The 12,347-nt window shown below is 43.3% G+C and overlaps 1 protein-coding gene across 1 annotated transcript; it reads right to left on the bottom strand.

The window, feature by feature from the left end:
* Positions 1–3,389: 3,389 nt before the first annotated feature.
* pck1 (phosphoenolpyruvate carboxykinase 1 (soluble)) lies at positions 3,390–8,269 on the bottom strand. The gene is made up of 10 exons (XM_062409176.1): positions 8,148–8,269; positions 7,532–7,817; positions 6,933–7,117; positions 6,585–6,788; positions 6,113–6,300; positions 5,830–5,992; positions 5,516–5,740; positions 5,188–5,319; positions 4,999–5,094; positions 3,390–4,746 (listed from the first exon to the last, which is right to left on the bottom strand). Exons 2-10 carry the CDS (start codon positions 7,753–7,755, stop codon positions 4,289–4,291), a joined length of 1,875 nt encoding a protein of 624 aa, XP_062265160.1. The 5' UTR covers positions 7,756–7,817; positions 8,148–8,269; the 3' UTR covers positions 3,390–4,288.
* Positions 8,270–12,347: the final 4,078 nt, after the last annotated feature.

The raw sequence follows: 12,347 nt of genomic DNA, 5'->3' as shown, positions 1-12,347 counted from the left end.
CAAGTTGTCGCTCGGTCAAATCTCAGGTCCTTTAGAAGAAACAGACATAAATCTAAAATAAAACTTATTCATCTGTAATGATTTGAAAAGCAGAGAAAGAAAGAAATTAGGAACCCGAGCAGAAATATGACGATTCACTTGTTTTCTGGAATGATTTGATAATCAAAACTATTAAGACTTGACTTGGACGTGTCAATTATAACATCACTTGAGATTTGTCTGGAGCGACCTGACACCTGAACTTTGACCTGAGACCTGAGACCTGAACTTTGACCTGAGACCTGAGACCTGAACTTTGACCTGAGCAGCAGGTGAGCAGCGGGTGAGCAGGCGTGATCGCTCAGTGATCAGTGAATGATCAGTGATGAAACTGTCTGTGATCAGTGAGTGAACCTGTCAGTGATTTCTCAGCCTGTTGAACCTGAGCCAGTTACTGATCAGTGACTCATCAGCCTCCCAGTGGGTGACTCCGCTCTCTGCTGGTTCCAGGTCTGCTCCCCAGCAGCTGGGTCATCAGATCACCGGCTCCACTGTCTGACGCTGGCTGTGCGTTGCCTCACACGTTGACTCGCTGCCCGTCAGGCAAACAGAGTCCCGGCCGGTTCACTGCTCACTTGGCCGAGCTGATGAAAAGGTGGCAGATGAGTTGTAAAACGATGAATGAGGTGATTAGACAAAATGTGGGTTGATGATTGAACTTGATTCCAAGGATCAGTCAGGATCATTCGAGGGATTCGACAAACCTGCTGCTTCCTTTTCACTGTCCCACTTGAGGATGGGGAGCTTTTTACTTCACTAGATTTCCGTCAGCAGTGTTCAGGCCGACAGGTTTGGTTCCACAGAGACAATGAAAATCTTGTTTTGCAGATTTCCTACAAACGTTCATGTCACAGCCGGATGGATCCTGTTCTTTTCCTCTTGCTGCTCTGAGAGGTCGACATTTTTTGCATGAAAAATAACTTTGTTAAGTTAAAGTTGAACTGCTCCTTGAACATAAAAGTAAATCGCACAACTTACAACAACTCGCACAACAACATTTACTGCGTGAGTTTCATATTTAGAAATCAGACGCTACAATAAAACCTGGGAGGTTAAAGTAAAGTCAACTCTTCTTATTGAATCACATTTTTATAGGCAGTTAATTTGTGTGTATCTGAAGATGCAGTGGTTTCTGACGATGCTTCAGTGACGTGTGAGACTTTCAGGAAACTGCCGGAGATTCCACGACATCTCGTTGACGTCATCGTTCACCAATCAGTGTCCACGTCACGGCTGACGTCCAGTCCTGGGTTATTGTCCGACTGGACCCTGCATGAGTGTGTGTCCCCGGCAACCTCTGCGTCCACACACACACACACACACATACACAGACACACACACACACACACACACACACACACACACACACACACACACACACACACAGAGATAAGGCCTCACCTTTGATACGTCCATGTTTCGTTGCTTCATTTCTTTCATCTCTTTTGGCTCTTTTGTTATTTCAAACAGATAAAGACACCAACAGAACAAACAGATAAATTAAACATCCCACAGATATAAATTATTTAATAATTTCAACATTGGAGGATGTGATAAAGTTCCTGTTGAGAAACAGGAAGAAGCCGTTTCTCACCGGGAAGGTGAAGACACAGAAACGCCTGTAGTTTCTCACAAACCCACTAAAGTCTCTAGATTTCCATAATGTGGGTGAATCACCTGAAGAACGAGATGATTCCTCAGCTCTTTTCCTTCAGTTGTAATCTTTCATCTTTGATCGGGCAGCTATTAGAACGGCACAGTCCATTAACACCTCCACCCTGATAAGAGCGGAAGTGTTTCATCTTCTCAGCTGATAAACGCTGCAGCGTCAGCAGATCAGAAATCACCGCTGCTCCACAGGAGCCGTTCATTCAGCGTCCTCACACTGAGAAGCATCTGTCTTCACTGAGCTGATCACTTACCCTGAGACTTGGACGTGTAGAGAAAGTTTCAGAAACATGCAGCTTTTCAGTGGAAAGTTGAAAAAAGGGTCAAAGTCAAATGATTCAGCAGGAGCACTTGGGCCTGTTGCACATATAAGAGCTCAGCTTTCTGTTTCATTATATTTGGTTTAATTGCAAATAAATTCAAGGCGAATATCGTGATTTCATTTTCACCAATGCTGAGCTTTTTCTCCTCTCACCACTGGAACGTTTGCATATGTGTTTAATATTGACATAATATTATTATTATTATTATCTGGAGCTGAAGTCTTAATTTATGGATTAAGCCTCAGAAACAACAGATTCCTGCACAAACTCATCATCAATGTCAAAGGTCACTTGTCCGTGTTGTTTGTGTCTTGTCCTCATTGTGTTGTTCAGCTTTGTTCACGGTGCATGAACACAAAGGACCCACACCACACACGGTGTCAAAACAAGTCAGTGATGATTAACTTAAAGTCTCTGTCATAATCTTCACATCTTACACAACAGCTGCTCAACAACATGTACAGACACACACACTCTGAGCTCTATTGTTTGTATGTACGGTTGTTAGAGTTATTTCACTGTCGACAGAATGTGGTTCAGCTCGTGTCTGAACCAGTTGAACCAGTGGAACCAGTAGATACGTGATATCATGGTGATCAACAACACATTATGACTAATTTAAATATCTCCATGTTTCTAAAGAGGTGATTTATCTTTAATTCTCTCTCTTCAGTATCGTGAGTGTATGGATGAGTTTGAATGAGGTTGTTTGCTTCCTGATTGGTTCAGCATGTGGGTGATTGATCATGTGATCATGTGGTGGGGACGATCGTGTGCATCATTATAAATTAGCATTAAACCAATATAAAAAGTCTGATTAAGGTTCATCACCTCCAGTGTGTTTCATCATGTATGATCAGATGAAGAACAAAGTCTGTGACTCTTTTCTGTCAAGTTGATTATTTAAGATAAGATAAGATAATAATTTTGAGATTTGCAGTTTTACAGGAGAATTTGCATCAGTAAGTCATAAGTAACAGGCAATACAAAGTTATTAAAATATCAAATTAAGAATCAAGAGTCTTAAATTATAGATTTTGTGTCAGACACTAACAAAACAAAACTTGTGTCTGATGTTCTGCTTCATTCTCTCATTTTGCTGGATCGTGATTTTTATTCCAGATGAATCTGGTTTTTATTTCCTGTCAATTTCCTGACCTGCACAATTATCAAACCGAAAGGTTTTTCGTTGTGATATACAGATGCTCATGTAACCATATGAAGCTGTTTGTCCTCGTGAGTCTGTAAATGAGGAGTTCCTGCTGAGGAGGTTTGATTATTCTAATTGGACCTATTGTAATAATCTGTAATAATAACATCAGTAACATGACCCTTTAAGAAACGAGGCTGAATCACTGATACTTTTAAATCCCTTTATTTTGTTATGTGTTATTCAAGAGTAAAACAAAACAGAACCTAGAGACTGAGACAGTATAAAAATAATTTAAGACAAAAAATACATCAAGAAAAAGAAACATATATTTCCCTCATATTTGAGAGATCAGACAAACTTGAGTGAACCTGGACTCATTTACTCTTTGGTCCATATGAATCCACACGGAGAGGATTGTGTTATGTGCACCGATAATAAGTTATTATAAAATAGCAGTTGAACAGTTTGAAAATATATTTAAACACAAGTTTAAAGCGTTGTGCTTGTGCAGCCGCTCCATGTTGGATCACTTCCCCTTCAGATCAGTGACTTGGTGCAAACGAGTGGGGGGGAATGACGAATGTTCCATTTGATCATGTGAACATTCTCAGTTTTTTCCTCCGAAAAAATAAATCTCAACGATCAGATTATTTCTAGCGAACAAATAAACAAATTGCACAATTGTAAAAAGTATAAAAATTTGTACGCTCTAACCTTAAAGAAAGAAATCCTCCAAACGTTCCCTCAGTAAAATATAAATATGCAGGAATTTCTCACATTCGGTTCCAGAATTTAAAATATTTCTCTACTAGAACTTCTAATCTACAATGTTGTCGTAAAATTTCTGTTATGTTCTAGAATGATTTAAGTTCAATTACATCCAATGTACGGCAAATAGATAAATACAGCGTGGTGTCATCTGCATAACAACATATGTTCACATGGTGCTTTCTGATGATTGCCTTCAGGAAGCATATAATAAGTAAAAGACATTGGTCCCAACACAGAACCTTGTGGAACACCTCTGTCTTCTCCACTCTACAATGTGTAGGACAAGCTCTAGAATCACCAACATGCCCAAAATGTCCCCTCTGGTTTTCCATCCTCACATCTGCTTCACTCTCTGCTGCAGGAGCTGCAGCTGATGTGTGATCTCGGCGGGCAGGTCGTCATTCACCTGCGTGGTGAAGTAGTTCCTCACCTCTTCTACCTCTCTCTGCCAAAACTCCTGATCCAGGGAGAACAGCTCATCCAGGTCCACATCGCTCTGCAGACCCTGGAGGTTCAGGGAGCCTTGGCAAGGCAGGTGGCCCACGGCGGAGGACACGGCGCCGCCCTCGCCATTCACCCTTCTGAACATCCAGTCCAGAACACGGATGTTGTCGCCAAAACCAGGCCAGAGGAAGCCGGCGGTCGGGCTCTTGCGGAACCAGTTGACATGGAAGATCTTGGGGAGCTTGGCCCCGGGACGCTCAGCCATGCTCAGCCAGTGAGAGAGGTACTGTCCAAAGTTGTAGCCGAAGAAGGGGCGCATGGCGAATGGGTCATTCATGATTATCTTTCCTGGAGAGAAGATGGAGACATGGGATGAGTAACTATCTTTCTGACTCACAGTACAATACAGTAATGAATGTATTAGTGGTGTATTTGAAGTGTGTCTCAAGCCAAGATAACTCGTTTTTATGACGTTAATTCAAAGATCACATTGTACTACATGAGTTATTAAATGACCAACATGATCCTTCAGCTGAGAAGAATTGATTCACTCCTGATAAAACTCAGATAAATGTATGTGGTGAATGAAAGGATCCTGACCTCTGTATTCAGCTGCAGCAGTAGCCTCCGACCTCATGGCTGCTCCAACGAACACGCCATGCTGCCAGTTGAAGGCCTCGTACACCAGAGGGACACCTGAAACCAACAAGAGTCACAAGTTAGACAAGAGTCTTTCCCGTTCTGCTTTCCTCATTCCTATCAGGGATCTAGTTTCCAGGTTGTCCTCACCCTCTGGTCTGCGCCCTCCGAATATGATGGCCTCGATGGGGACTCCCTCTGGGGATTCCCACTGTGGATCAATGATGGGGCACTGGCCGGCCGGAGTGCAGAAACGAGAGTTGGGATGAGCACAGGGTTCGCCTGCAGAGAGAGAAAGAGACAATTGTAAGCTTTTTTTCTAACTCTTGTACTCAAGCTTTAAATTAGTCCAGTTAGATTTTAGAGTTTTGATTAAAGTATTGTCAAACTATTAATCTTCGACCTTTTGTTGTCTCTAATTTCATTTCCGTGCAGTTTCATTCTTTCTTATGTCTTTTTCATCTTGTGAAGTTCTTACCGTCTTCTGAGCTCCAGGGCTTGTTCTTCCAGGATGTGAGGGTGATTTCCTCAGGCAGCGATTGGTCCATCCCCTCCCAGTAAACACCGCCATCGCTGGTCTCTGCCACATTTGTGAAGATGGTATTCTTGACAATGGTCGCCATTGCGTTGGGGTTTGTTTTGACCGAGGTTCCTGGGGCGACGCCGAAAAAGCCGTTCTCTGGGTTGATGGCACGGAGGTTTCCTGATGAAGGGAAAAGGAAATGTTAATATTTCTTTACTTGTAGTATCCCTGACGTTAATCTGAATTTAAGAGTTTGATTCTCCTCTCACCTTCATCATCAAACTTCATCCAGGCGATGTCGTCTCCCACGCACTCGACCTTCCAGCCCGGCAGTGTGGGGCAGAGCATGGCCAGGTTGGTTTTCCCGCAGGCGCTGGGGAAGGCTGCGGCCATGTACTTCTTCTCTCCGGCAGGGTTGGTGATGCCCAGGATCTGAACCGGAAGAAATATTTAGTTTGGTAGGACTGGATAGGTTGTAGAGTTTTGGATGGACGGATGGAATCGATCCCTGGGTGTTGAACTTGTTTTCATGCATTCCTTCCTCTTCCTTACCAGCATGTGCTCAGCCAGCCACCCCTCCTCCTTGGCGATGCGTGAGGCAATGCGAAGGGCGAAGCACTTCTTCCCCAGCAGCGAATTTCCTCCGTAACCGCTGCCAAAGGAAACAATCTGTCTGCTGTCTGGGATGTGAGCGATTAACGTCTCCTCCGGGTTGCAGGGCCAGTTGTTCACCAGGGGTTCTGAATGAGGACACAGTGAAGTGGTTAGAATGTAATCAGTGGACATCTTGTATTTAAAAGATGAGGGAACATTTATTACTTTACGTTTTTTAGCAGAAGTAGAGGTTGTGAAATTTGGGTCAGATCCAAATAAAATAATCTAGACGTGGCTAATTTTAAAGTTTCATACGGGAATGCTTAATGGAAACAGCAGTAGCAGCAGTAATTTGTAGAAGTAAAGCAGTTGCACAAGTATTTCGCTCCTGCAGTGGAGGAAGAAAAACAGGATGACGTTGCAGACATACTTTTGAGTGGCAGCGGACAGCCAAGAGAGTGCAAGCAGCGGACAAATTCCTCGTTTCCGAGAGCCGACAGCACGGCCTTCCCCATACGAGTCATCACCCTCATGCTGGCGACCACGTAGGCAGAGTCCGTCAGCTCCACTCCAATCTTCGAGAGGGGGGAGCCCACCGGCCCCATGCTGAAGGGGATCACATACATGGTGCGGCCTGAGGACGGAGAGTCAGACAAGTTAACATTAACAAGTTGTTTTTTCCAGATGTTTCCAGAGGTTTTTTGTATTTGTTTGTTCATCCTATGAAATGTGACTTTCAGGGTTATTGGAATCAAACATTTCATTTTCTCTGCGCCACCTTTCATGCAGCCGGGGAACCGCTGAGTCATGGCCTTGTCGAGCTCTTCCGGGGACATCCAGCGTCCCAGCTGGCTGACTTTGCCGTCCAGCGGCATGGGCACCGTGTCCCCCCGGTCCCTGGTCACGATCACCGTCTTACTCTCCACGCGGGCCACGTCCCTCGGGTCGGTCCTGGCCAACCAGCTGCAGGAGGAGGAAGAAGAGGAGGAAGATCACATTGAGGTTTTATCTTCCACTTCTTTGTCAAGGTTTAGTTTTTTGTGCAAAGTCAAAACAAGTTCATGCATGAGTATGAAATGAAGTACAAAAAACATTGATTAAATGTTGTCATGCTGTGTGAGCTCTTGTTTGTGTGAGGTCAGCTGGCCTGTCAAGTGCTGTGGGACTGAACAGGCTGGATTTACAGGTTTTTGAGAATGTGGATCTTTCAATGATAAGCTGTTTATGAACAGAGGCTTACGTCAGACTGATGCTCATTGTCTGTATCGACAACATGACATGTGATCTGCAGGTTGCATTATGAAAACAGCCTCAGCTAGGACAGCTCAGAAATCCATCTAAGACCTGAAACTGAACCTGAACTCCAGGAGAACTCACCAGTTCTCATATTTGCTGAGCTTCTTGATCATCCCCTGCTCCTCCAGCTGGGTCAGGATGGCTCGGTTCTCCTCGTCCGAGCCGTCGCAGATGTGGAGGGAGTCGGGCTGACACAGGGTCACGTTGGCGTCCACAAACTCCCTGACGGCCGGGCTGAGGGCGCTGAGGTCGCCCTGCAGGACCCTGGGTCCGCTCTGTTTCTGGGACTGGAGCTGGGGAGGCATGTCGGAGGTGGTCCGGACTGGAGAGAGAGAGCGATAGACAGAGAAGTATAGAGTAGACGAGCCTGAAAGGTCGAGGGTGGGAAAGAAAGAGGAGAAAAACAAGAAGGGTCAAGATCACGTTCTGTTACAACCACAAAGTGAAAGGCTTTCTCTGAATCAAGCTGAAATGTATGATGGTGAAGACTAGAGGCCAAAGGTCAAAGGGACGTGAGGACGTCACAAGGTAAATGTCAATGTGAGCTGAAGCGTGAGAATCAGCTTTTCACACTCGTTCAGATTTAAACTATTTTGCTGTTTGAAAATGTGGCAGAGCTGCTGGATGATGCAACAGCTTCCCTGTGCATCGCCGCCGTAAAGCAAGAGAGAGAGAGAGAGACAATCGGGCTAGTTACCTTCAGGGGCTGGTGTGGAGCAGGAAGCAGGAAGCTTGGCCTCAACAGCTGAGGTGTCTGTCGGCTGCTTTCAGGAGGGAGCTGAGGTCTGTTCCTCTGTCTCGGTCAGTGGTGTCTGCTGGTGAGGGTTCCTTCTTTTTATAGGCTGGGATGTCCCATTAAGAGGAGGAGGAGGAGGAGGAGGAGGAGGAGGAGGAGGGGTGAGGGTGTGTGTGAATGTGTGTGTGTGTGTGTGTGTGGGGGGGGGATTATCAGACTCCTCCTGGAAGTAACTTCCATGAATCCTTCTCTGCAGATCTGAAAAACACAGCATGTCACAGGCTGCTGGGGAATTATTAAACATCAACAGGACGTAACATCGTCTTCACGTAACCGGTTCCCTCTGCCGCCGAGCTGATAACTGAGGAGCTGTGGAGCTGGAGGACATCCAGAACACACACACACACAAACACACACACACACACACACACACACACACACACACACACACACACACACACTCATACAGGGGAGATGTGCAGTGTGATTTGTCAAATGAGAGGATTCATTAAAATTAAGTCAGAATTTAAACGTCACACGTTTCAGACACTAAGAAAATTCACACTGGCTCAAGTTAAAAAAGTCAAGGTAACAATTTACATGGATCTTTTTAAGTTGTTTGACTTTTATAGTCGGACCAACACAATAACTTTATTTAAACAAGCATCACTTTTTAATCTGAGAGCCTCATTAAGGGGAAACAACTTCAGTTCTGCCTCCATTCTACTCAGAAATGTCCGTGCAAATTTTTCCCTTCATTTTTAGGGCAGAACACAGAAAGGGAAACTCCTTCACCGGCGATAGGAGTCAAAATACCTGTGTGTATCTGCCAATTGTGATGTAAAAGAGACACAACTGTTATTGTACACAGGGGATTTTGTTCTTTCATTTCACTCATCTTTATTTTCTGAACCCTGACCCCAAATCAAACTATTTGACATCTAATATAACTCGTCCTGAATTGAGCTGTGAAACTCTTCTGCAGTTTTCTCTGTGTCCACTCGGTGTGGTAACCTCCCCCCCCCCCCCATCCCCCCAGCAGCTGCAGTTGACCTTTGACCCACGTCACTAAATGATGTAAGTTCAGGGTTCGACCTCGTCGGGCTGATCTGTGACATGGGCGGCGCCGGCTGACTTACTTTTTATTGGCTGGAAGTCAGGGGCTCGCACTTGGTAGGTCAAAGGTCAGGGAGGCACAAGTTTTGATGATCACGTTATTCCTTCATGATTTTTTATTTTACAGTAATAATTGTATTTCATTTGTACTACTTGCACTATAATGTATTACATTTTACTTTCCTTGTGATGCACCATTAAACCTGTAGAGCACTTTGGTCAACCAAGTGGTTTTAAATGTGCTAAATAAACATAATTGACATTGACATTGACTTTAAAGTGGCACAGTTCTCCATCGGCTTTTACTTTGTTTTTCATTTTCCTCTGACGCCGCCTTTGATCTGATGCTCGGCTGTCAATCATGTTGTTTTAACCCTGTTTTAAAAGCAACAATTAACTTATTCAAACTTACAGGACAAACCCCAAATTAACCTTAAAGTTAAATAAAGTGAATTTGACTTTTTACTGTGGTCCATTCCCCTCTGTTAACATGGAGGAGGTGGGTTTTATGACCTCTGCTGCAGCCAGACAGACAAACGCTGGTCCTGACTAGAACCACGGCTCTGTTCATCATGTTGCATCTTATCTACAATCCAAAGGTCCTGAAGGGAACTTCTTCATCTGACCCAGATTGTTAAATACTCAGAACGAGGACACACTGTCTCACTGTTGGAGAACACGTCTCATTTCCTTTCTGCTCTTTACTTTTCCAAGAAACACTGAAAGCTAAACTGGTCCAACAGTGAAAACCTGGATCGGGTGTTTGATGTGGAAGATGTTAAAGCTCAATTCAAGTCTGATTATTAAAATATGTATTTATTGTGATCGTGATGAAAAAATGCATTTTGTTGCTGAATTTGATTTGCTTTCTTTAGTTTCTGTCTTTTCTCTTATTTCTGTTTATGCAACATTATTATGCGTCACAGATTCCTAGGTCCATTTTGACTTATTTCATAAGTGTAAGAACCCTAAAAGGTTTGTGTGTGTTGTACATTAGCTTTTTCTGTTACTGTTTTATTAAGTTGTAGAGGTTTAAAAACATTGGTATGAACAGAGAGGCTCCTCTTGGCTTTTCAGAATCAACATTAATCACCTCCACTGACATTCACGGTTCAGCCTGTGAAGGAAATGTGACATTTTGATCATGCACATTGTAATCATGTTAATTTCTCCTTTGGTTGATCATGATTGTGTCTCGCTCCTCGTTGTCAGAGTGGGGGTGCAGAATGGCAACGACAAGCCTTTCCATCATTTCCTGAACAGTCTTCTCGATTGAGTAACAGCCTGATGATAAAAGGAATCGTCAACTTTAAAGCCATTCGCAGGCGTTTCTGTTTAAATAGTCGATAATTACTCAGATAATGATTATATTAGAATTTTGGGGGTAATCTTGAACTCTTAAAGTGTAAGATCCACTTTGCATTTTGAGTATATCTTTGCAAGTAACAAATATTTCTATGAAGGATAATTAATAGGGCTATAAAATACCTGAAGCTGTGTACTTGCTGTAATCGTAAGTATTTCGGGGAAAATGTAAAGTATGACCTGTCGTATCAAATACAATAAAACCTTGAGCATCTCACAGGATTGAGAACACGCTGGTTTATACCAAGGCAATCAGTCGAGGATTTTCAGCAATCACACAACTAAACTAGAAAAACGATTGTGATGTGAAATAGGAAACTCTCCACTATCGGACAAAAGTGACAAGACGGACGAAACTTCCCGATAATGTTCAGATGAGATTCGTAGAAAACTGAGATGGATTCATTCATCAAGTCAGACGCTACAAACAGAAACAACCTTTTCTCTTCTGTCTTCAATTTACACATTCTACACATTCTGATATATTTAAGAGCACGTATTTAAAACCATTGCAGTTTAAATTTCTGCAGTTAATAGAAAAGTGTAACTCCTTTGGTCCTGCACCTCAGGAAGTGAACGTCTTATTCCACAGTTCTTCTGAATTTAGCTCATAATACTTTCTACAAGAATCTCTGTGATAAAGTTCACTGAGAGCAGTTTTGTCACAGTGGTGTCTAAGTGTGTGTTCACAACAAACAGCTCCCCTGCAGACTGGAGGTCACCACTGTGATGGCCAACACACCAGAAGAAGAAAATCACAACAGCCTTTTTGCACCGATATTATAAAAGAAGACCTTGAGCAGATTTTAGTTTTTTGCAGGATGACGTCAAACAGTGGTCTGCATCGACTGTCCACTGTGTGTACGGTATGGATTAGTGCATGTGTGTGTGTTTGCGTGTGTATGTATGTGTGTGTGTGTGTGTGTGTGTGTGTGTGTGTGCGTGCGTGCGGCTCAGAACATTTACGAGGCCCTCTCTGGAGAAAAACACTGATACGGCAGCGCTGACTGAACGACTTTCCTCAGTGCAACTTGCTCAACAACAACTGATAATGGTGTTTTGTGAGCCGCGTGTTTGTGCGTCTGTGCGTTAGCGTCGGACTGGTGCAGCAACATTGTTTCAAATAATGTGTTGACTCAACTTTCACCTCACATGTACATCAACACAGCAATGACGCAACTAGCACATACATCAATATGACTGTCAATGTACTTCTACTTAAACATTGGTTAATATTTATAAAACTAAATAATAATTCAATTATTTCTATCTGAAGCACTTTCACACGTAAAAATGTGTATGAAATATTGAATAAATAGATTCTTGAACTGATGCTCTAAAGGTTCATCTTCACATTTATATAAATAAAACCCGTTGTAGGGAAAAGTTGAAATAAAATGGAAAGCTGCTGTTCATTCTATTTTCTCTTCGCGTGATCAAAAATGTAAAGTTTGTGTTCTGTCACCATCAACACACCTGTTGTTGTGCGAGAGCTGGCAGGACAAAGTGTTTCTCAGTTGTTAGGACATCCTCCGATATGGTTTATGTGTGCACTGTGTATGTTTAACCTGGGCTTATGCATTGCAAACCTCCGGTGCATTAAAGTGTCAACTATAAACCCTCTGTGTTCCACCGGCAGGAGGAGATATGTTATCTCTGCTCTTTCCTGTTGACTTGTTG

Source organism: Platichthys flesus, chromosome 2 (genome assembly GCF_949316205.1).
Source record: "Platichthys flesus chromosome 2, fPlaFle2.1, whole genome shotgun sequence".
NCBI lineage: Eukaryota > Metazoa > Chordata > Actinopteri > Pleuronectiformes > Pleuronectidae > Platichthys > Platichthys flesus.
Note: the sequence above shows the minus strand (reverse complement) of the source record. Positions and strands in the feature narration are given on the sequence as shown.